Source organism: Diorhabda sublineata, chromosome 7 (genome assembly GCF_026230105.1).
Source record: "Diorhabda sublineata isolate icDioSubl1.1 chromosome 7, icDioSubl1.1, whole genome shotgun sequence".
NCBI classification, from domain to species: domain Eukaryota; kingdom Metazoa; phylum Arthropoda; class Insecta; order Coleoptera; family Chrysomelidae; genus Diorhabda; species Diorhabda sublineata.
In genome coordinates this window covers 3,463,274-3,489,889 of record NC_079480.1, presented here as the reverse complement: position 1 = coordinate 3,489,889, position 26,616 = coordinate 3,463,274, and the positions used below count along the sequence as shown (strand labels likewise).

The 26,616-nt window shown below is 33.1% G+C and overlaps 1 protein-coding gene across 6 annotated transcripts in view; it reads left to right on the top strand.

Annotated features, from left to right (window-relative positions):
* Positions 1-26,616, top strand: part of LOC130446301 (homeobox protein homothorax) — a 356,948-nt gene that overhangs the window by 226,447 nt on the left and 103,885 nt on the right. For all 6 annotated transcript variants that reach the window (XM_056782464.1, XM_056782466.1, XM_056782463.1 and 3 more), the window contains one exon: positions 2,829-2,837. In XM_056782464.1, coding sequence (XP_056638442.1) covers positions 2,829-2,837 — 9 coding nt within the window. The remainder of the gene's footprint in view (positions 1-2,828; positions 2,838-26,616) is intronic.

Here is a 26,616-nt window from a genome sequence, read left to right as displayed (position 1 = left end):
AAACTCTCATAATACAGAGAGCGTTATCTACGAGTACATCTAGATGCCTTGTCAGTTCTTACCTTGTATAATTATAGTTTTTTCCGAAGAAACTCTATTATTTATAGATTGAAAAAAACTTACTTCAAGCCTATTTCAATTGACACATTTACTTAAATACAATCGAAAAGAGGTTATTACCAATTTTTTTAATGGAAAAATAAAAAGTTCAACACTTATATATGTCAAATAAGTACTAAATAAAATGTTAATGTTTTTGAATAAAATGTTACAGTAAAGCTAAAAACTTGATTTGGGCCGTACAATAAACAAAATGTTTGTTGACCTCAACACAAAAAAAATGGTTTACTTTACGTTTTGAAATCTGTATAACTGACATTAGTATTAGAGTCACCCGAGAAAGAAATGGCAAAATGTTTGATGAAAAAACTTTTTTTTTGTTTCAAATTCTTACACTCCAGAAATTTTAGCGTAGCCTAGAACCACCGACTTTTTGTAGTTATCTCGACAAAAAAAATGTAACAACATGGAATTTTCAGAAGAACAACTACTTCTGTCGATTCTAGGACGTAGACGAAAAAATAAGAGAACCTCGTTAATTTTGGAATATTATTGTCCAAGGAAGTCGAAAATTTGGATGGTTACTCCGATTTTTGCCCAGAATATTATCATGAATTGTCCTCTCACAACATTCTTTTATATTCATTCCAAATATTGGTTTTTATTTCCATTGGTCTAAAGGATACAATCTTTTTATATTTTATATTAAATTGTTGAAATCGTTGAAAGCGAGTTCGTAGTTCTTTTCATTTATAAAGTTTCTACACATCGCGGTTACACAAAAAAAATAATAAAGAAATATTGAGAAAAGTATCAATCGAGCTAATCCGTATCTGTCATCAGATGGGACGTAAATCATCTGTTCGAGAAGGTCTTTTTTAAGATAACTCATATGTGGTTGTTGTGTTGACTTTATAAGACAATAACAAAAGGTCGTAAACGCGCCGGCGTCGTGTCAGTAGAGACGCTCATTCTTAAGAAGCAACCTGAAATAATACAAATGTCTGCGTATTTGAATTAATCATAAAACTTAGACAAATATATAACGGCGCGTTTGAACTCTTTACAACGACAATTTTATAGTTCGTAAAATGGTTTCTCCGAGAAAAACACCGGGAAGTGTACCTTAGCTAAGGAAATTTGTTAAACACAGGACCGTAACTAGAGAAAATTGTAGTACATCAAATCAATACAGAATGAAAACATTCAAATGTAAAAAGAAGACTATGAAATATACAGTAAATCAATTTTAATATAAGCAATTACTGATATACACTTCTGTTTACTACACTTACACTTTTTCTAAGTAAATTATTATCAATGACAGATAATTCAATAATTAATTTGAGTTCAGCTAGAGTAGAAATGTACTCAATGCCTCCTCAGTTAACTGGAATTCAGAAAGCTACCATTACTGCCAAATTGGAAGATAGCTGGTCTGAAAGGGTTAATAATTATGGTGTACGAAATTTTTTTTGTAAATACTTAAGGGACCTCCATTATTTACGTGAGGCGCTCAAGTTCACAATGTCTAAAAACTTAATTTGGCGTAAATTTATACAGTTAAAAATCTGCAATAATCTGTCCGAAGACTTGTATGCTATTTCATTGGACCGAAGTGTATTGGGACCAGCGATAAGTTCCCTCTCATCAATCTGGTAATATGCAATAAGAAAAATGAGTCTCAAGCAATGCTTAACATTTAATTTTGTTTCAAGATAAGAATACCAAAAGAGATTAAGAAAAAGTGTGTCTATGATGTGTATGTAGCAGCTTTTAACAAGTGGAAATCATGAAAGTATAAAACAGAGCGAAATTGAATGATTGTTTACAGGCAGATCCAAATATCGTTGCCAAAATTATTACTAGATATGACTTATGGCTTAATGAAAGTATAGTGTCTTTTGTCGCTCTAAATAGCCTCGTCAATAAAAGTTTTTTTTTGTGAAGACATAATGTAAACTTTATTTTTTATCATGCCACAAGTAAAATTTGTTTGGCGGATTATTGGTCGCTAATACACTGCCAATATCTTCCTCGTTCACCAGTTTCAACACCACGCGATTTCTTTCTATTTTTGAAAATAGAATATAAACGTTTTTACACCATTTGAGACAATAAGAATTCCCTGATGCAGCAGACACCACGATGGGAATGAGTAATTCTTAGCCATAGGTACTATTAAACATATTTTTGTATTTGATAGTTACTAAATTTAAATATAAATAATATTTTTCAAACTAATTCTCAGTATATCGAAATTTATTTATTGTATTGTGCTTTACACAAAAACGAGAGAGATAAAAAGTTAAACGCCCATTTTAAACTAAAAATGGTCGGCTTCGATTCACTCGGAGGCGGCACACCGTCCCGGATTTTCTCTTAATCGTATTCGGGAGCAATGGGGAGGAAAATTTGATTTCGGTCTACACGGCAGAACGGCCTGACACCGGAATTTGCATAATCGCTCGTCGCCGCCTCACGTCACTGTCACTAATTAAAAATGTATAGCACGCCATCTCCTTTTTCCGATTCAATATTTGATGAGTTGGCCGAAACCGCCCCCGGTAGTTGTCACTGTCAACAAGATAATGTCGTTTCGACACTTTTCTACGAATAATAATTCGAGTCAATCGAAAATTTGATTAACTTTAATCGGTTTCCCCTAAATTTAACCACAAGTTGAAGATTTTATATTATTTAAAATGCGTTTTGAATATGTCCGATATTTTTTTTTTTTTTTTAATTTTAATTTATTTTTGTTTCAGATGCTATGGGTAAGTGGTCGACTAAAAGACATTCCTTGGCAATGTCCATATACCACTACTAACAGAGACATCGTACTCACCTTCAAGTTATACCGTATTATGATTAAGGTTTATTTTTATTTATTACTTTATCAACTGACTAATTATTATGTTTTGTTAAGTTTCTAAATGAAATAAAGGTCGATTCAACATATTTTTTAACGTCGTTGTAAAGTTATTTTTAATGGAAAACACTAATGTGAAAAAGCAATAATTGTTGTAATCACAGCTTTTTTACTGAATGAATTTATTAATAGGTAGTGTTAGATGGAAGCGATTATTTTTTCCATTACTGTTCCATGCAATTTGTACAATTTTATTGCATGAGTTACTAGATATTGTAAATATATTTTTTCAATTTTTATAACCTTAATAGTTTGTTCTTGATATTACGATCTGATCATTCAACAATCATCGAGCAAATTTATTTAAATTAATACGATAATTTCACTTTTAAAACTAAGGTTTGAACTCTTATACTGTCTTGTACACTATACACTATACTAGAACTAAAATATTGAATTTAAAACGCTTCTTCCCTCAAAATTTTATTATTTGGTACAGTGTATAGTGTATAGTGTATAGTGCATAGTGTACAAGACATTATTAGATTTCAAACCTTAGTTTTAAAAGTGAAATTATCATATTAAGTTAAATAAATTTGCTACTATTTCTAGTATACCGAAGAGGATTTACTATTTATATTATCCACATAATTTTCTTCATATAATAGAACATTTCTGATATCCCATCTTTCATTTTTTTAGCCGTATAAAAAACGGCGTCATATTGTTGGAAAATATGTTGTGTAGTATTTGAACGTATGGAATGAATTTGAGGTTTAGTTTGGATCTTAGCACTCCATGTGTGGTTCATTGTAAAGAGCTGTGCGTAAGTGTTCTGATACAATGAATCGGCCCAAAGCATGGGCGTTACGACTTATTAATATAAAATTAAACTGACCAAATACTTATAAAAGCCGATCAATTATCAGCGAATGCTTCTCGATCCTTCTAGCGCTGACAATTTAATAAGACCTTTTATGACCAATATCTGACCTTTCAGATGGTAGGTATAATTGATCAATCGAAATTCCACACACGGGGGGCTAAGATCGCGAAGCCAGGTTATTTTGAAACACATTAGGAGAAACAGGCTTCCATAATTCCTTCCACTAAGTGTGAGTTTCCCACTCCACTAGATCACATACAAAGATGTATTGATATCTAGTCAATCTAGACCAGTTCCATGAATAAACAAAATATTGCGTTACCATAGCAACGAACAATAACTTATTAGAAGTGTCAGTGTAAAGTTTGACGTCAAAAGAGTAAACCAGAGTTACGCAATAAAGTATCGATCCATCATCAAGTACTTGTATTTAAAAGGGTTAAGAGGTTAAGCAGATTTACGAAGATATGATTAATACCCTTGGTGATCAACGTCCTTCGTATGCGAACGTGAAAAATTGGATTGCAAGCTTCAAAAGAAGTAAATTTTCCATTGAAGATGATGACCGATCGGGAAGGCGGCCAGTTCTGACAGGCAGTCAGTCCCCGAAAATATCGGTGCAGTTCATGACATGATTTTATCAGACCGTCGAATTGGATTAAAACGGATATCTGAAGCACTAAATATTTCATACGTACGCGTTCATCATATAGTTCACGTCAATTTGGATATGAGAGAAATTGCTGCAAAATGGATCCCCAAATGTTTGAATGTTGACCAAAAGCGTGCAAGAGTAGAAGCATCGATTTGAAAACGATGTAGACTTCTTAAACCGAATTCTTACTAAGGATGAGACTTGGGTACATTTCTACGATCCAGAAACAAAGCAATAATCGATGGAATGGCGACACTCTGGTTCTCCAAGACCTAAGAAGTTTCGTGTCCAAAAATCTGCTGGAAAAGTTCCTCATTCATTTTTTTGGGATTGCCATGGAGTAATCATGATTGATTTTTTGGATAAGGGTAGAACAATAACTATTCGACATTACTGACCACTCTACAGGAAAACATTAAAGAGAAAAGACGCGGAAAGCTATCCAAAGATGTTTTGGTTTTTGCAGGACAACGCCCCTGCACACAAATCTCATGCCATGCAAAAAATTCGTAATTTAGGGTTTGAATTTCTAGAACACCCCCCTTATTCAACAGATTTGGCTCCGTTCCACTATCATCTCTCTTCTCAACTGAAAAAAAGTTTGAAAGGTCGTAAATTTTCTTCCAACAAGGAGGTAATAAAAGCTGTGGAGGTCTGGTGTGCACAGTTGCAGGTTCGCTGTAATAAATGTATCCAATTAAGAGGAGAATATGTTGAGTAATTAAATATTTTGACATTGAAATTTTGGTTGGTTTTATAGTAGGCTGAGCATTTTTCAATATATCCTCTTAGATCAAAACAGAAAACGGAAACCCTCCTTCTTTATATATGAAACGATTCCTACCATCTCCAATGCATGCTTCAAATCTGGCATCATAACTGCAAATATATATTCGACTCTTGATTTTGGAATAGTGTGACCGACTTCGGCAATTCTTGGTTTTTTTGTCATATATATGAGAAAGAAAAGGGTTAGTTTTGGTAGCTAGGATGCAATGACAAGAGTGAATGTTGAAAACCTTGCAATATTATGTACAAAAAATCTTGAAAAGTGACTAATTTGTCGTAGATTATGTACAGTTGCTGTATAATATCATATGAAAAAATTTTCATTTATCGAAAATTATGTTTTGATAACCGAAATACAGATCTAGTTTATATTTATCATCCCATGTTGCTTTAAATCATACTCTTTTTCATTTTAGCCCATTTTTGCGTCCTCTTTCCTGTATTTAAATGTGATCGCCGTTTTAATCCTTTGTCCTTCTATATCTATATTTATTATTTGTTGTTTGTCTGCTATAAATTTCTACATTTATTCATATTCAGAACTGCTTCACTGTATTGTTCCAAACGGCAAAGATTTTCTGTTGGTTTTCTAAAATAAGAATCATATCATCGGCATGTATCTTCTCAGATAATTGCATCACTTGATGGTTCTTATATCCAACTTACACTTTCTCTATTGAAGAGCAAAGGAATTAAGCCACCACCTTGTCTCACTTCTTCTGTGGTTACAAAAGCCTCTGATATTAGATATTTACCATTTAATTGGTTACGCATTAATTTATATTTTAATTGAAAGATTGATTAGCGAAAATTAACAATAAGAACATGAATAAGTATTAAAAATATGAAAGAATTGAATTTATCGTAAACATTTTGGTAAAATTTATATATTTCTGATTAGTTTTATCAAGGAAATTGATACAGTTAATGTTAATCGTCCTTCCAATAAAACTTCAACATTTTCAAAACGCTCGACTACATCATCGTCAAAAGCATCTTTTATGCTATTACCAAGTTAGCAAACTTAATTTTCCAGCATACACTTACGTGTTTAACAGCATCGTATGTGTTCAGGAAGTTGAAATGATATAATTTAAGACAGCTAGGGGTTGGTTTCGTAAACAGGGATGGATCCATATATTTTCATCGTGATATTCATATTCCTAGTGACAATAATTACTGATCTTAGTGTTCTTATCATCTTGTTCAAGCTCTTCTTCTAAATACTCGTGTAAGATTATTCAGAACGAATTTCCGGACCATTTTTGTGGATATATGTAAAAGGAACTATAACGTCGCACTCAAAACATTTTGCAGTGTAATTAACTTCATATTTTTGAAAATAATAACGAATACTTTACGAAAAAAATGGTTAAATGGTTATTTAACGAAACCGGACGCAATCTGCCTCTTCTTGAATACCAGCTGCACCCGACCAAGGGTTTGTGTTCGATATTTCTTGATACAGTTTGCATAAATGTATTTTTCAAGGTGAGATACCTAGATTCTTAATGCAATTCAATTGACATTTATTTAACTAGTTAAGTACACGATCTATGGAATGTTTTATCACCATCGTTTCATCTGAAACCATTAGATATTTCATCTGGACATAAACGCTTGATCTATATCATTTTTCTCACTAATTTATCTTAAACTTTCGGTAACTTCCGTATTTGTTATTAGCTTTCTGTTCTATCTTTTCTGTTATTTGTTGAAATTCAAACTGCACTGGTATAATTAACTCACATATTGCAATCGAAAGTTCAGTTTTCAAACTTGGTTTACATTTAATCTTTTGTCCCACGTAATTCATATTGATTCAATCATATTGATCTGGAAAATATTCTTTCCACTAATTTGTCGTGCTTTATAGGCTGGGTGAAAGCTCAAAAAATTAACAGTTAATTGTATTTTTTGAAGTGGAAGTAACTTCAATATTTACACACTCAAACCGACTCTGATTCTGTGGGGACCAAGTAACGTGTGGCAATATTCCGAGACCGTCACCGGGTCTTTTGACACACGCGAACTGCATAAAGAACACAGTGATGAGATCACGTAATCTATTTGTGGTAGTGGATGGGACTGACATTCTAACGTGAATAGACTGACCGATGGACGATATTTCCCCTTAAAAAGAAATTCGTGATGAATGCGAAGAAAAGAAGAGTTTTTCGTAGTTATAAGAATTTTCTGTGATAATTTGGACAGAAGAAGCAACAATGTATAAACATTTAAGTTACTGAAGAAGCTCAAGTATTTTATTTTGACTAAATTCCTTAAATTTTTCGTCAGGTTCATGATATTTTTCTCCGAATCGATTAATCGATTTATAAACCACTAACTCAAATCTGCTGAAAAAATTAAGGTATCAATACATAATAAAACTTCCAGAAAACGAAAATGTGATTGTAAGAAATTTAAAAAATAGAGTTTTGCGAACAAAAACTCGAAATCACGACACTACTGTAGATTAGTATAACTAAACTTGCTTGCATAGAAATCAGACTGTGAACTTTTGACTCTTAACTATTTTTAAATTATTCATTATATAAAAAAAGTAATATAGTGTTTGAAAGACTATTTAATATGCTTCAATGTGAGTATACATTTATAAACGAGGCTTATCTTTTATATGCGTAGCAACCGGTAAACAAACGAAACGTGTTTATGTGGTGATTGTAACGAAAATAACAAATGTGTTGAATTTTAAAACTATTGCGTTTGCAACTGAAATTTGCACATTATTCGATTATTACAATCTCAATAGTGTTCAAGTATTTTGGACTTGGTCAGCCTTTGCTAGATAATTAGATATAACTCGCGCAGTGGTTCAACGTTATGGTTGGTTGTACTTTCTAACTTTCCTGGAGGAGGAGGTTTTCTGGCCAGGAGAAAACGAAAAAAGAGCTTGCAAGTGAAAAACTATCCTTTTTTTGTATAATTTGAATTAAAAAGGGGGTGAGCGGGTACAACTGCGGCAGTGTTATTCCCTATCATCGGCCATTTGGTTGGAGAACCGGTTCACCAACGTAATAAGAAATCTTCTTCTTCGTGTGCCGTATCGAGTCCCCATGACGTTGGCAATCAGCATGGCCATCTTGAGCTAGTCTAAATAGCTGTCCTGCTTTTCTTATCCCAGTCCATTCTCTAATATTCTTTAGCCAAGAAGCTTGTTTCCTTTCAATTCCTCTACGACCTTCAACTTCACCTATCATAATCAACTGGAGGATATTAAACAGGCTACCATGCATTATGTGTCCCAAATCAACACCGCATTTGCTCTGTTAAGGACTGCATCGTTTGTTTAAATTTGATCATCCGTTTCCGGAGTTGAAATTTTAAATTATTATTAGAGAAGAGTGATCTCATTTAACAAAAAAGTTGTACGAGCTACCCCAATTCTACATTTTATTTACTTATCAGGATCCAGTTGTTCAGTAATGTAGCAACCAATATAGTTGAAACTGGACACTCTTTGAATCGTTTGTCCGTTTACCTGTAGCTATGTGTCATGGTACGACAAGCGACAAAATACCATACACTTTGTTTTAGAGGAGTTAATGTTTAGACCCATCTCATCATTATAAGGATACCAGGATCCCTTTATAGGCGACCTGGAACAGACAGAAGGCGATTTAGAAATCGTCACATTAATGCCGTTCAAGTACAACGACAGCTCCTTGAGGTAAGAGGAGTAACTAGTAGTCAGGGGACTGTGAAGTTATGTGGCGGCGGCGAGACGATGAAGAAGACCATTTCCATAAAATTTTACGCAATATCGCCCGGTATTAGCTAGTTTCATCAATTCGAACGGTTAACAATTTATTTAATAACAATAGAAAAGCATATAGCGGAAAAGTTCAAGTACATGGAGCATACCAAGTAAAAAATTAAAGTACAGGCCTTATTTAAATATTTAAAGCATTTGATGGATAACATTAGAAACATGAAATTATTAAAATTGTATTTAACATGGAAGTTACATCTTATATGCCATAATTTCTAAATTAATTTCGTTTTTATATTAATCGATGATGTAATCGATCAATATCAAGAAATAACCATGTTGTCGAATCGGTATACAAACAGCGATTACCTCAATGTACCTAAGATCCATAATTGCTGCGTAAATATACTTAATGGGACATTTAATACGCCATATTCCGTCATGCGGACGTCGCACTGGAGAATAATTAACTAATTTTCGTGCCGTTATTTGAAAAGCAATTGTTTAACTACACTATACAGGCCTGCAATTAAAGTTGGAAACTCTCTCACGAGCCGTACGGGTATTGAGAGGGGAAAGGCGGCGATGAATTTGCCGCTCCCGATTTAATTATTCAATAGGAGAACGAAGCAGAGCCGGAAAAGTTTTCATTAAATTAAAAATTCCTCGACTTTAATCAGGAGTGCTTCTACGTGATATATTATGATAAAAGGGTGTTGGGGTATGTACCCGAGGGATAATAATTTTCCAAAATATGCGAATTTCCATCATTACTGCAACAATTATATTTTTCTATCGAAAATTCCAATAAATTATCCACCAGCAAAATAATAGTATTTTAAAAAAAAGACCATGTAGAAATATTTACTCGATTAAAAACTAAATTAACTAATAGAAGAAGATATTAATTTACGTCATCCAGAGTATACTTTCAACACTAAAATAATGTTAAAGAGACAAAAACTCCAGGAACGTGCCTCTTCGCCAAGTTAAAGTGAAGAAAAGCCGCTACGATGTCGTATAAAGTATCGTCGTGTTTTTTAGACTCTACTAATTACACAACAGCTCGTCGAGGTAACAAAATGACTCGCGAGGAATTCGAAATACGTGAATTTCGGAAAGACAAAACATACAGAAGGATAAAGAGCAGGATTTAGTTTCTTGAGCAAGTTTTTTGAATCGACTAACTAAGCCGCTTCGTTATAATATGTTGGATAAATATTCAACTAAACTAAAATATCTTATTCAAAAGATTTGTATTGACGACCTTATGCGAGATCTATTGGGAAAAAACAACTTTTCGATGCTGTTTTTAATCGTTGGTATTGTAGGATATAGAAGACAAAGATTATTCCAACACAAAATTTCACCCACAGTATTCCATAACGCGATCTTTTCCTATATTTTATTTTCAAACACTTTTCCATAATACCAGCTAAATGAATGATTCCTAAACGAATAAATATGCCGATATTTTGTTCGCTTGAGTAGGAGTCTACTCTTACTTGTTAAGCGTATAGCTGTATTTAGTCAAATGCGGTTTTGTAGTCCATGACACCAAGGAAAATTATGGAAACACCTTTTCGGATAGGGAAGATATCCAAACAAGTGCTGTTATACCCTTCAGAATTGACCATTGTACGTTGCTCTAATGGAACGGTGGCTACAAGTCCGGTTTGTCGGATTTGGCTCGTCTGAAACACCTATACAGTCGATTGTTGGTTAGTTTCTGGTTCTTATGCATAAATTCATGATTCGACGTTTGTCTCAATCTTATAGGGGTCTTCTAAAACACGGCAATTGAATTTTTTCATCATTTCTTTACACCAATCGACACGAGCTGTTTCTGAACGATTGTCAAATTATGCGAACAAATCTTTCTGCCAACCAGATACTCATGGAATGTGGAATGTATGCGAGTGGAACTAATGCCCAAGTATGCCACATTTTTCTCGAAATTCATCCTGTGCGACAACAATTTAATTCGGAAAATCATCGAAATAAGTCATAGAAAATCATCGCATGAAAATGTTCCCGATTTAATCCCATTTTTTGACCAAGATGAATGTTTCCATGTATCTGTAAACAACTCAAATAGCACTCGTATGATAGCACGTACTGAGTACGTTTACAACAGTGTTGCCGTATCTCAAAACTTAAGTAACAACCCTCGTACAAAGACCTGATAGAATCTATTGTAAAAAATAGAATACTAATGTATATAATTCAACCGCATCATATTTTTTATACCAGTACTTGACGTATTGAATTTATACACAAGAATTTATGAACATGTAAATGGATGTTAATAGGAAAGCATGTCCATTCGGGTATACAGCGTTTATCACAATTAAGCACTGTCGTATTGATATACATAATTTATAGAGTACTCTAATATAAACATTGGCGTGGTTGTAGTAGTGTGAATGTTGTTATAACAAGATTAATAACTAGGAAATAAATTTTAAAAAATGATCCGAACATATATTAAATCTGAAGTGATAGATCCTAATGAAAATTGAAATGATTGATAACTGGAAGAGGGCTATAAATACAAAATAGTATTCAATTTTTGGTATTATACTGTTTATTTGGTTGAAAAAAAAAAAAGACTAAGCTGCTATTATAATTTCCTTTGTATTTGTGTAAACGGGGAAAAAACTTTTCATGGCATTAACTGTTGGTTCCAATGCTTCTTACTTACCTAACTATGCAAGGTTTCCATTCATTTTGAGTTTATCATTTCTTTGGGTTAATCACGCCTCTAGCTTTTCCAAAATTTTTTGTCTGTCAAAAAATCTCAAAACTGCAAATCGCGCTGCAGATATCAACGACAGTAAGTAGTAGACTTCTGCATGGTTTAAAATCAAATTTATTACCCAATCATAGTAAATTGAAACTCACACAAATACAAATTATGAATAAAGTCAACCTTCTCGAAAGCTACAACCCCGATCGATTTTTGAAACCCTGTTTTTCGGTTGCTTTTCAGGAATAACTCAGCCGAAAGATGGGAGTTACAACGATATATCGGGTACAAAGTTATTGTGTATAATGCCCTGCACTCAAGAAGCCACAAGTTCATTTATAGGTACACGAAAATTATCAAAATATCGCTAAAATCCCAGCTTAAAATTTTTAATACATAATAATTATAATAGAATGGTTTTGAGAATACTTTGTAGCGTAAAATAAGACATATCGTCTGCGCAAATTTCTTGTCATTATCTGGAAATTTTTGAAATATCTGTAAAATTTCATAATATTTATGCAATTCACTATAAAATATCTCGTTTTTTCCCTCTTATACAGAAAAATGTTTTGATAAATATAATCGATGTTTCCACGAAAAAAAATATGACTAATTTACTATTTTATTATCTATTTCCTTTATAAAATGGACAGTTATATTTGACCTTATCTAAAATTGTTACCTTTATTTGTATATAAAGTTCCGATTTCGATAAAATTCTTCTGAGCAAAACGGTTCCCAGAAAGCTCTACCCTTTCATTAGGAGATAAAACCCTTGTTCAGATTGTCAAAATCGATACGGTGGACACTGTAGGAAGTGACTTGCGAATTTTCTGGCACCTGGACTGCCGCCTTTGCCCTAATGGGCGGCCCTAGCCCTAACGGCTGACAGCTGCCGCCCCATTATATACGATGATTCCACGTTTCTCTCCTTTCAATTTACTAATTACTATTGAAACAAGCGAACAGGCCACGTAGCGAAAAGATAAAGGCGAGAGCATTGTTGGTTTTTAATGTAACATGCAAAGGTCGAGGTAGAATACCAAATTGTATTCATTATTCTTCGATACGTACTGAATTCGACACGAAAATGTAAATCAAATAATGAATTTTAGTATTAAACATTATTCAAAAACCAGTTGATCAAATTGATACTCGATGTGGAGCAATTATTGAAATTTCATTTATTTTTCATAAACGTAACTTCCCTGCGAAGGATTTATGCTGAGGTAATACAAAAGTAGCAATAACTACAAATATTAGGTAGTAATTTACATTATAAAATGCATTTCCAGCTTGTTTTGGAATGACTTTCATCTACTCTATCGTGATCTTTTCTACGTCTTTTTATTTGTATTTTAATTTTTGAGTGGTGTTAAATCTGGCGAGTAAGGTCTATGTGAACAGATATACGGATATTTCTACTCTTAAATAATGTACACTACTTAAACATAGTCTTGGTACCTAGTACATTATCACCATAAATGTAAAAATTTCGTGAACTTGTTTACTATAAACAAAAATAGAAAATGGTAATCCAAGAAATTATTATCGAATTTGTAAAATACTCCTAAAGAAAAAACGATATGCTAAACTGAGATATTGGAAAAAATATTTGCGTTGTTCATTAAAATAAGTCAGCTGCTGCTATTTTTACAATGAAGGCCGGCACTGCAGCTCAAGATTGATCCTAACCGAACGCAAATTCGCTTGTTGAGTGTCGAGTTTGAAAGTAATATGTCCTGGCATAGTCACGTGGCCGATTTACCCAAAGTAACTTCACAAAAACTTGGAGATCTCTTTAAGACCAAAAACCTAGATACCCCGCAACAGCTTCTAATCCTCTATAAGGCCGAGATTCGTCCATCTTTTGAATAATGCTCGCATATTTGAAGCTGGTCTCCCAAGCATACCCTGAAGATACTCGACTCGTTACAAAAGAGAGTAGTTCGACTTATAGACGATCCAAAAATGACCAGAACCTTGGATAGCTTAGAGCATATAAGAAAAATTGTCGACTTGACTCTGTCTTACAGATACTACAACTACAAATGCTGTTACGAATTGTCCAACATAAGTAGCAGTTTCTGCAAGTCCTACTCGACAGACAGACGTGGTTCATGAACACCAATTTCACCTGCAGACGTCCAGAACATCAATTTATCGGGGCCAATTTCTTTGGAGAAATGCAAACCTGTGGAATCGGCTACCAAGGCACGTCTTTCACGAGCACTAAAACCTACAAAAGTTCAAGATCAGACATGTCCAAAGCCAGGCACCCCTCGAATTATTCGAGTGTAATAGGGTTTACGCTCTTGTGCTTGCTTTTTACATAAAAAAAAATTTATTACGGATAGAAAAATTTGTTTAATGTTCATTTCGAAAAATGGAAATATTTGCACGTTTGACATAAATTTCATAGCATTTGAGCTACATTAAACTTCATTTTATGCAATCAGCTGATTTTGAGCAAATCATTCGATGCTAAAATCATGAATTATGAGCATCAAATTTGCAACAGAACTCAGTACATTTTGTTGTATTGGGCTATTTTAAGTGGAACGTATTCAACTGTAGGATCTCAGGAATACAACAAATTGTAATTTTACCAATGATATTCATATTTAATTGAATTCGAAAGACAAGAAAAATTTCCTTCTTGTCTTATCTTGTCTATTGTTGATTTACAGTCTTTTCTGAATAATATTTTTGTTGTTGTTATTAAAATATATCGCATACTTTATAATGTTTATTTATTTGCGTTACGTATATACCTTTAGAATGACGTGTTTCGAATTAGTTACAAGTATATTTGAATGAAAAATAACAAATAGCTGTAAAACTGTGTTAATATCTTTATTATACTTCAAAACTTTCCTAAATAAGGTTAAAGTTAATTAATTGCCGTATAATTTAACAATTTATTTGTAGTTAAAATAATTTGTTCTGTTTATTAAGTCATATACATGGTATCGATTCGATTTTCTATGTAAATAAATCTGTGAGAGGAAAATCTAGTTATAATGTTGACAATCGCTTTTTCCAATCCAATCCAAGAACGAAATATGATTTACCTCTAATACGAAGAATTGGGTTATCAAAAAATACGGGTCCAAACGTACACTTTCTTTAGAGACTGTGTATGAGTTTTCTTCACAATTCATTGATTTAATCACCATCATATATCAGGTTCAATCGTTATTACGTTGCAGACTCTTCATTTCTGGTCATTGTTGCGTTGTTAATATCCATGATAATAATCCCATCTTACTTATAGGCACCCTACTGGTATTTTGTACCATTGTGTACCATTTTTGGGTCCATCTATGGCTGTTGGCATAACATAAATCGTTCCATAGACCTCTGGGTACCTTGGTCTTTCTTTATGACCTCTAGTTTCAGTGGTCAGGTCCCTCAGGCGTTCGTTATGACTAGTAATATCAGCTCGCTGCTTTAGGCGGAGTTGCATGCTAGACTAAAAGTTTTCGTCCGAATGAAATACCTACACGTATCAGTATATTACGCAAAATAATTTGGTTTTTAATTATAATGATTTATTCGTAAAATTCAATCTATATGTCAAAATTTTATTGAAACATTTTTATTTTGTATGGTTGATATTTCTCAACTTTAGTGCTTTCCTTTTTCGTTGGCGTGCCACAATGTCAGGTGATGTAAATTTTTAATCTAATGACAAAAGATACAGAAATAAAAAAATGATGAAAATATTTATTAACCACCATATTTGGAATCAACATAGCATCTAAGTCTTCCAGGTTCAGGATTAAACTTTATTTGTATACAACAGAAAGTATCTGTGTAATGACATTGAAAATACCTGAGTAAATATTTGCACTGAAACTTTAAACGAGGAATTATTAAATCTATTAGACTCGTAAATAAATAAATTGAAAAACATGTGAAACAAAAACTATCAATAAAAATAAATGTCAGTTATTTTGGAATGCACGGCTAACAGCAAAATAATAAGTAGATATAACTATTTTATGAACCTTCAACTGACTTTAATGAGAAGGTTATAAATTTTCAAAATAATATTCCAGAAACTGATTTCTCAATTAAGTACCTATAAGTAGAAAACTTTCTATTGAATTCGCTATAAATCAAAACTAATAAACATATCATTCTCAACATTTTTGCATGGATAAAACACGCGGTGACGAAATCAGTCTTTTCCGAAACACCCTCCGTCGTAAAAATATTTATTAGCGGCAAGCGGCTGGTGGTTATGACTACGTTTGGGGTGCGTGTCATTGTTTTGGGAGTGCATTAAAATCTGTTTAGAGACAAAGCACATCGAGGGAGGCCTAGCCCGCTGCCGTCGCGTTCCCTGAGGATGGTCTAACAGGTGAATCGCATGTTTTTCCTCAACCACATGACCATCATTTACATTTGTCGAAGTAGAAATGTTTACTGATGACGAATTAATTAATGATATAGCTAATTGTTTTTTTGGATATGAATATCCTTTAATTAGTTAGAAATGTTTGATAAATGTTCATTATATTGATTGAATTAACGCACTCTGTCCATGTTATTTGTGTAATTTATACTTAATTTTCCTCAGTTCCCAAGAGGAAGTAATTAGCGTTTTAGGAAAAATCTTTATCAACACTTAATGAAAAAGTATATTTATTTTTTTTTCACATCAATCTGCAAGGTTATTAACGAGTCTCAAAATTGCTATTTTGCAGTATCAGATAGTTTATAAGTTTCTCTCGATGTCCTTATACTAGCTTCTCCAGTGAAAGTTGGAGTTGATTCTTTTTTCTTCCGTTCTCCTATTAGTTTCATTACATGGTGTATACTGCCTCTTACCTAACCATTTCCTCAAGAAGTTCTTGTCTTGTCAGTCCTTTCTCAGGTACTGCCAACACAACTGCTGATTCAGCTTAAAATCGTTTATGTCTATATTGATATAACACTGATTCCGAGCCGTCTAAATGATCTTCAAAAACTACCTTGCTTCTCGTGAACTCCCACCTCGTCGATCGTCGGTGCTTCAGGTTTTCTACGATTTTCCGGCAACCTGGTGAACCGGTTACCCTACCAAACGGCTGACGATAGGAAATAATATTGTAATATAAAATTGTACCCACATTCTTCCTACCAGACTAAGAGAAATTATAAAAATAATAACATATTCATATAAATTCCTGATATAAAATATCTTCGTAAAAAATATAATAAATAAAGATTTATATCTGTTTTTCTTACTTTTCCCAGACCTTTCAGTCCCACTTACGTTTCTGAAAAAAAAACCTCAAAACAAAAACTCGTAACATTAGTTTCGATCAAAGTAATATTTCATAAAATTCCAGCAACATTGGAAAACGTAAAAGCAGGCCTCGCGCCTATGACGTGAAACACTATCGATTTTCCATGATTTTCCACAGCGTGGCGCTGAACGTGGAAGGTATTTTACCATTAAACTGTCGTAGTGACGGTGATGTCATGTCGTTTTCGAAACGGGGTTACGCGCTTCTTTTATGGGTCTAGCCTGGGAATGATGGGCTGTTGATCAGCTGATTGTTGTTTGAGGTTAGGAAATAAGATACAAATAGTCATCTAATACTTTAATTTTATAGATAAAACTTTCTAATTTCGACCCAAAGACGTGGATGGATTAATTAGGTGCAATTAAAATGAAGTAATTCTAAATCATGTCGTAATTTAAAAATCCCATAAAATCGATTTCATCAACTTATAATAGTGAATTCTTCGTTTCTGATGAAAATATTGAGGTTTCAATTATTTTAATTTCGTCAAATCGTCAATTTATTATTTAAATATGAAGTGCTCCAGGATTTTTCATGAATACATAGATTATAAATTTATTTTATTTGGCCTTCTCGCACTCCAACGAGCTGAACATGAAGATATTTCGTTGAAAACTTTTACATGCAAATCCTGAAAATAGTAAACAGTGAAAGCGTCGTACTTACTCTAGATTCTAACTGATACTAATATCTAAATCCAGCAGTTTCAGCCATTGCATCACAAACCTCCTTTTTTAAATACAGGATTATTCTAAATGATGGACCCATTTTTAAAAATTCGTATTTATTAAAATACAAATGCTACATGAATAATTTTTACACCAATGAAAAGAGAAAGTTTCAAAGTTTTTTTAAATATATTACAAATGCTCAATCTGGCCTCCAGCTGCTGCACGGCAAACATCTACGCGTCATCTCTTTGTGTGTCATCCTTCATCATTTCTAGCTCATTCCCGCAAAATTCGAGACGTTTCACTTTGTCATTAGGGTTGACAGCCTGCACGGATTCTAAACTGTAGGGCTTGTACCTACAGCAAACGCCGTCTCAGAACTTGCCATACAGTTGGTTGGGGTATTCCATGTTCTTCACTGGCTTCTGTGGGTCTGACATTATCTTCTGACACACGCACTTCCAGTCTTTTTAAATTGAATAAACTAACTAGTAATGGTTTTTCTAGTTGGTGGTTTAATACCAAATTCAGCACGAAATGCCAGCTGCACTACAATTTGCGACTCACTTCTTGCCAAGTCAATAACACAGAACACCTTGTGCTCCACATTCGCCATCTCACTTACAACTGGCAGTGACAGAAAATGGCGGCCTATTGCCGCGAGAACTCTGGCGGCCGCTTCTGGAACCATCATCGCCTGCCTACACTTGTAAAACATTTAAAAAAAACTTTGAAACTTCCCCTTTTTATTGGTATAAAATGATTCATGTAGTATTTGTACTTTAATAAATACGAATTTTCAAAAATGGGTCCATCATTTGGAATAACTCTGTATTAACTTTGTTGCAGCTTTCGTCAGCTTAACAGATACTCTTCAATATCTTTTTTGGCACTATTAGGTGGCGATTTGACCCGGCTGTGTTTTCATATAAAGATGATAATAACACTGTTTTCCTTTAGGTATATTTTGGAACAAATAATTTCCGAAATCAATCTTCAGTCGTGGTATCTTGATAGTATATTTCAACTTTAATTATGTCGATATTGTCAACGCTTGTCGACATAGATTTGCTTTCAATCAAGTAAATTATCATGATGCGTTGGTCTCTACATACGGTGCTTTTGTTCGAAATTATTTAAATCAGTAATTCCAATATTTATTTCGAGAAACTACGAATGGGCTTCAATACATTTGAAGGAACCAATACTGGGTTCCTTCCTTCCTTATCTGAGATCTGAGATCACAATATCCTGTTAACGATTCGTCAAAGAAAGAATCATTTTTGGAATAATTAGTTTAATGATATAATTTGCTAAGTATATTAGAGCATCCCAAGTACCTAGTCACCTTCACTAGTTGTTTGCGAGTACTATTTACCTACTCAAAATTTATTTTAGAAATCCGAATATCTGCATATCTCTACTATGTTCAAACATGAGTAAAAACGTCCAAAAGAGCAATTTTCGCTTCCCGAAACGAGGGCGCGGTCATTGAGATGTTCATCAAAATCGAGAGGAGGGCCATCTTCGTATCCGTTGTAATAGATTCGCCGCCGACGGCACAAAGAGTCGGCGCATCTGACGGCGACGTTCGGAGTCTCAACGTTGGCGTTTCGACGCGGAATCCGACTGAGAAATTCGCCATCTTGATCCTACTACTAGTGAATGTGATCAACACGTATACAACTTAAAAATAATAAACGCCTAATGTGTAATAGCTTATCGTTTATAAAAAATATTTCTTAGATTCTAGATTAGGATATTATAAAAAGTTTCTATTCTAAAGTTTATGGTTGAGTTCTAATTCTCCATTAGAAGCATGAAGAAAAAAGTTACAAATCACTAGAGGCCTTAATAAACTGTTGTTGATGTCGATGACATTAAAATAATTTTTCTATATTCTCATTATCGTAGGTCATTAACAATTTTTGCGGTTCCATTGTAAAAAAAAAAACTTTTTGTAAGTAATATACATACAAATTGTACTGTTACTCAGATATTATGCCACACTTTATACTCAATATGTATTATTGGTTGTATACTCATACAATTTATTAAAGGTATATTATTAACTTCAGTACCTCCTACTCTCTGTGTGACTCCTCCCAATCAATGTTTAATCTTTTTCATGAGTAGATAATTCCCTGACAAATTGAAGCTTATTTTTCTCTACAAACGTGCAGTGTCTTTCATAAATACACTGTGAAGTTGTTGTAGAAGAGATATAAAAGTAAAAAATGATGTCAAAAAATGAGGTTAACAGTTGTCGTAATACTTCACGTCTTCAGTTGCATAGATGAATTTGTGTACCCTAATTCCTTTTCAATGCCTATACTACGTTAGCAACAATTGTAGATCCATTTTTAGCTACATATTGTTATTGCACAAAGCTGGGTTTAAGTTATATGGCGTCCTTGTACTTTTAGTTGCAGCTACCGCAATATGGACTTTCTTCTCTGTCTAACTCTTCTTTTTCTTATTTTAAAGACTCAGCGTCTGCGTCATACTTCTTCTTTTTCTTTTGGTTTTGTTTTTAGTACAAATTCTATTAGTTTCGTTTCATTTCTTATTGTTTTCTCAGTTTGTTTCATTCTTTCAGCTTTGTATTTTCTTTTACCCATCAAGTATTTGCCTCGGAGTTTAATACGACTGCTAAACGGCAAAATTTTTCTATTTGTGTAACAGCTGTCACTGATGAAATGTCTAACTTTTTCTCTGGAGTCCAGTCATCTGCAATTATAACGAAATAAAACGCACAAATAGTGAAAATATTATTTAAATCTTGAGCAAACTTCTAAATCCGTCAATTTAAAATTCAATTTTATTTCTTTTGGTATTAGTCACTGGTACTCAGTAAAATATTCGTTCATAGAAGAGATAAATTTTGTAATGAAATATAGAAGAACTAAACCAAACGTAGAGGTTTGCATATTTTCATTCATATCTCAAATAAGCTTAACTTGATCTCTATCTCTGTCTAAAATTAAACCAATTGACAACAATAACTGAAAATATTCATTGAAACACCAACAGATGTTCAGAAACGTAGAAAACCACCAGGAATAAGGGACGATGCAGAAATAAATATTTTGTAGTCCTTTGAAGACACCCCTCGCCAAAGAACAATAGAAATTGCTAAAATGTTAGTCAATCGTTTGCAGTAAAATTTTTAAAGACAGAAAACTTCACCCATACAACATTCAACGGAATTTTGTGAAAATCCAAAAATTATTGATAGTTTGGTATTTTCAGATCATTTCGTTAAAGTTGTATATTTGTATAGCTTCCGTAGGTACCTAATTTTGCATTTGCATTTGCTAATACAAATAAAAAGACACAATTGTATCCAAAAATTTAATTCCAACTAAATTTTGCATCACTAAATTATGGTTTTAAAGCCTGAAGGGTTCCGAAAGGAAGGTAGATCAATTTAGTGGCCACCTAGGTCACCTAATCTTACCCCACTTGATGTTTTACTGTGTGTGTTTTACCATTCTTGGAGATTTAATGAGACGAATTAGACACGAAACGAGACGTATAACTCCACGAATAAGAAATCAAGTCTACCATCGTTAGATTGTAAACGGAACACAGTTTGAAAAATTTCTGTGAAAGTTTATGTGGAATTTTATTAATTTAAAAGCTTCCTATTGGAGAAAATACAGATGACGTCACAACTAATTTGACGTTTTATGTTTTTGACTTATGTCAAAATAAGCTGTTTGACGTTTTTACTTCAACATTGTACCTATTATGAAGTTTCTGCGTTACTTTATCCTAACCCTATATCTTTTATTACGTTGGGGGTATTAAGAAACTTGATTTACATTACAAAATATGTTGGAAAAAAAGTAATAAATTCACCTGTTTTTTTTTTATTAGATTTAAAGCGTATAAAAATATTAATTTATTTCCACGAGTGTTGCCAAACGTTTTGGTACATTTTATTTATAATCTCTCAGTATAAACAAAACCCAAATAGATACTGGCATCAATATTAGACTAAAGCAAATTATTCTGTTTTTTGTTTTACTGACAGTGTTGTCAACATTAAAACAAAGTTCCTCTCAAACATAGTGTATTTTGAAATCTCTAATGTAAACATACAATTTTATATATAATTCAAATTAAATTCCTGGTTATCTTACATCTAAACAATGTGTGAAAGAGGGATTATTAACGAATTGTTTCTAACATAATAGCTAATAAGATAATAAATGTCTTCTTAGTCTATTTAAATGGTAAGAGTACTGTTATATTGACCTCTAAGAAGATATTATCATAATAAGAGAGCGATTGTTGAAGGATAGAAGGGAAATAACGCTGACAATATATCTCATATTATTTATTCTAAGTGTTTTCACTTGTGTTTTATTCTTTGTTGAATGTCATGGTAATTAAAAATCGAAAGTCATTATTGGAAAAGTAAACGGACGTCGAGATTTATACGATCGTTATATATCGTTAATGTATAATAGAAAAATTACGGATGAAATATCCTATATTTTACACGTGTATATTTTCCTTGCTCAAACAGGAACTAACTTAGAAAATAAACAAAATCGTAAGTAATTACTCTATAATTCAATAAGAAACTTGTAAATAAAACTTATTAATATATTTACATTAAAGTTTCGATTTATTTCGAAAACATTTGTATAAAAAATGCGGGAGTGAGTTGATGAAATAAATAATTCTACAATACTATCTGAAGGCCAGAGACGGCTCATGCCCAATGGTTAACAATCCGTAACTTTTAAAGGGACAAACTGTACTATTTAAAAATAGCAAAAATGAATTATTCAATCGATTTTTCAACATAAACATACTCGTTGTTTAACTCGATCAAAATTATGGTTTAGGAGTTATGTAGATTTTTAGATTGTTGTACATCCCAAGGAAACCGTTCTCCATAAAGAGACATTCTGTAGAAAATTGTTGTTATTCATTGAAAATACTCACAGGATGTATTAAATATATATATATATATATACAATTAAACCTTCCTTTAAGAATTAATGAATGAATACATAAATCTTTCCATAGGTCCATATTTTTTTGATAATAACCCGAATGGTCAGCGATACTTAATGTTGGAATGTATAATTCAGAAACTAGGGGTCGTATGAGTATTTTTTTATCACTACTCACCCCCGAATGTTTTGCATCAAGTCCCGCAACTTATTATTTCTTACTTCTCCATGAAACCTTATTAATGGATGAGTTCCAATAATTTACAATGTGAGAAATAGTTAATTGGGAGGATACACTTAAGAAAAAAAAATATAATACCCTTGACGCCTTACATATTGACCTTGAGATATGTTTTGTTCACAATCAATGAGAATGTCTTTCATCAAAAATTGTTTTCGTAGCGAAACTTACTAGAAAAACAATTTCAACAAATTCCTACAATGATTTTGTTCGAGTTTAGCATGTATCTAAATGTCTTCTATAATATATAATGAAGTGTATTGATAAATTATTATATATCTAATAATTAATTAACCCCTTAAGAAATTTTGAAATACAATTTGCTTGGTTATTTTTAATTGTTGACCATTTCATAACGAGTGTTACACAAGAAGGAATTTAACAGTTAATAAAACAGCTTATCTCGAACAAATGTTAAAGATAAGATCTTCATCTATAGTCTAATTAGTTGTAACAAAATGGCAGACATAATGAGCGAGATTTTATTGCTTGGTCGTCATTGTTTCGGAGATTAGTATTTCTTTGTTTTGTACCGAAAAAGTAAATAGATATATTATTCTAACTACTTGTACATCATCACTTTAAAACCGAGGTTTTATTTATTTATATCAATTCAACGACATATTTTTGAGTTCGCGAATGAAAAGTTGAAATATTTAAGAATTAATGTGAACCAAAACCTACATGGGGTTTTGAAATATCGAAGTTCCAGAATTATGAATATGAAGTAGCTGCTTTATATCAAAAGTTTGGAAGGTATTAGAACGTGTGGTCAATACTGCTGTACCTTGGAAGCTCAAATGATAAAAAAACTTGAGGCATTTGAGATGTGACTCTCTAGACGCATCCTGAAGATACCCTGGACTGACAGAATTACCAACGACGAAGTACTAAGACGTATTGATCGCAACAGAAAGCTGTTGACAATTATTAAGAAAGAAAAACATCTTACATAGGATATATCTGCAGAAACATGTTGGCAACTGATCAATGTACAAGCATGAATGAATTGCAAGGACAGACGAGTGACGTGCTGGCCTCGGCTCCCCTCTCCAACTCCTACCGGATGCGTGACGGACCTTAATAAACTATAAAAGAAATTGTGGGTGGCTCCATCTATTGGGCAACCATTGGACTATATTCTAGATGTTTCTGTGAGAAATTGAGTATAACTAGATGCTGAAAGGTTATTCTAGCATGTTCTAGAAGATCGCGGAAGTAAGTAATACTAAAGACGGGAGTTCAATGTTTTGCAGCTAGTGATTGAATATTGGAGATACGTGGCGAGAATACGGGAGGTATGGAGTTATATATTTTGCAAAATGATAGTTTCGAAGTTGTGAATAATCTTGTAATAATTGTTAAATTTTAATAAAGTTTCAAGTGTTAACTAATGATCTTGTAGAATTTTATCAATAAAACTCCGTGAATGTTACATACAAATGTTTGATACAATCAAAGTTTTCCAAAACATGCTAAACTAAGTATGTACAGTAATAAAGAGATTTTGTTGAAAATAATTTTTTGTAATAAAGTAAATTTTTCATTAAAATATAAAAAAATAGTTATAATATGGTTACCGACTAATTCGTATCATTTTGATTATAAAGTACTCTGTAAAATCTCGTCTCGACATCTAAATAGGCCAAAAACCTTTGGAAAAATGTGGTTTCGTGTAAAATTTCGCTTTCGTGGGTAACTGTGTCATCAACAACGGTATATATTCGTATGTAAAATTTGAAATATGAGCCGACGTCAAGGAAATATATGTCTCTGTGTGTGTATGTATGTGTACATCGGGCCGACCTTCCTTTTGATTTACGGATCTCGTTCTGACCAAGTTGTCCTAGGTCGTTACTTGAACACAGAGACTCGACATTTACTGAAATAATAACCAAGCTTTTGACAATGCCCTTTTATAACTTTCCGTCGTATTTCATTATGTTAATTGTTGTTCCGCTTTGGTGCATCTCGAGCACTTACTTTATACATCAAATAAATGTACATTTGTGATTTGTAAAAATTGAAAAAATATATCATTTTACCAAAATATAGGATAATAAGCGACATTATTTAAATGTCTAATTCTTTTCCTTTTAAACTGAAAACTGAATTGTTTCATGTTGAAAGAATATATTCCTTTGATCTATCAAGGTGTATATCGATTTTTAAACGACTGATGCCAAACCAGGAAAGTAACTACGATAAAACTTGCTCAAATTTTAGATCAGAAAGAGTGAAGTAAATTGTGTATGAGTGCAGGCAACGTGGTCTGCGGCTACGTTCTCCTCCATGCACCAACGGATTTGTACGTGAAGCCCATGGTGTGGAGATGGCGTCTTAGAAGGCAGTGTCCAGTCACTAGTCGGATTTCGCGCCTGTTTAGTTGAAGTTGTTTGATGTGTGACTTACGATACCCATTCATAAGGGCCTTCGCTTGTCTCATGCCAAGTATCTCTATCCATCTCTTTCGAACCCGTCTTGCGATTAGACCGACAAAGATGGCAACTCTTTTAGCCACATCAAGGATGGGTTCTGGGCCCTTCCCAGTCAAAACACTTTCACTCTCAAATAAATAGGAAAATTATCAGCAATGACATTTGACAGTAGTAATGTCATCAACTGGATGGAAACCAATTAAAGAGAACGTTCGTTAAATATGAACGCTTCTATTATAAACACTGATGTAATAATAGAAGCGATGTATTATGTGTTGTTAAATGTTAATAAACAATAAGTATTATTAGATTGACTTTATTAATAACACATAAATGAAGCACAATAATACATGAATAAAAGTATGCACGTAACGCAGTATATAAAATGCACTTGAAAAAGTCTTTCGTTTAATTATAAATGAATGGACTGTAAAAAAACACTTTTGTATAAACACTGATAACTGGATGTGAACTGCTGAATGCGACTGGCTGTCGCGTGGGCTGGTGGCGGACTGACCGTGGTGGGTCATCCTTCGGGGCTCTTCAGACGGAAGGGGAAGAGCAATAAAATTTGGCTCTCTTGGTTTCCCGTCTACCTGGCATTTTCATTTCGCACAGGCACAATTATATTTAGTGTGCGCATCGTTGCTATACTCCAACATTATGTATTATGATGTTTATTATATTCTGAAATTTCTATTCGCAAAGATATAGATTGATATAATAAACTTCTCTGTATATTATTGACGATCTACTTTCTTCATTTTAAATAGGGTTACCCTGATGTGCTCGTAGAGTGGACTTCGTCAGGTTTGCCAACATATGGTTAGGTTAGGTTAGGTTTCAAGGAAATGTGGAAAACATTCTAGTCGGGTGATTCGTGAAAAATGTTATACCATAAGCATTGTTTGTCTGAGAACACGAAGGAATGAAATATACTAAATTAAATAGTTGCCTATTATTTTTTTGATTACATCTCGTATGTTGAACTTATTATTTTTCTTTTGTTCGATTTATGAATACGTAATGTTGAGCATTAGCGGGCTTGGAAATCATTTAAAACGACCATAATAAATGAATTCCTCTTTTATGCGCGCTGATTAAACACACAAAAATACGTTAAAAAATAAAGACCGAGAGGCACGTGGACCTTGTCAGCAGAGAGGACGAATAACAGTCACTAAATAGAAATAGATGGTCGAGGTGACAGATTAAATTTATGAAGTAATGTTTAGTTGAGCGTGGT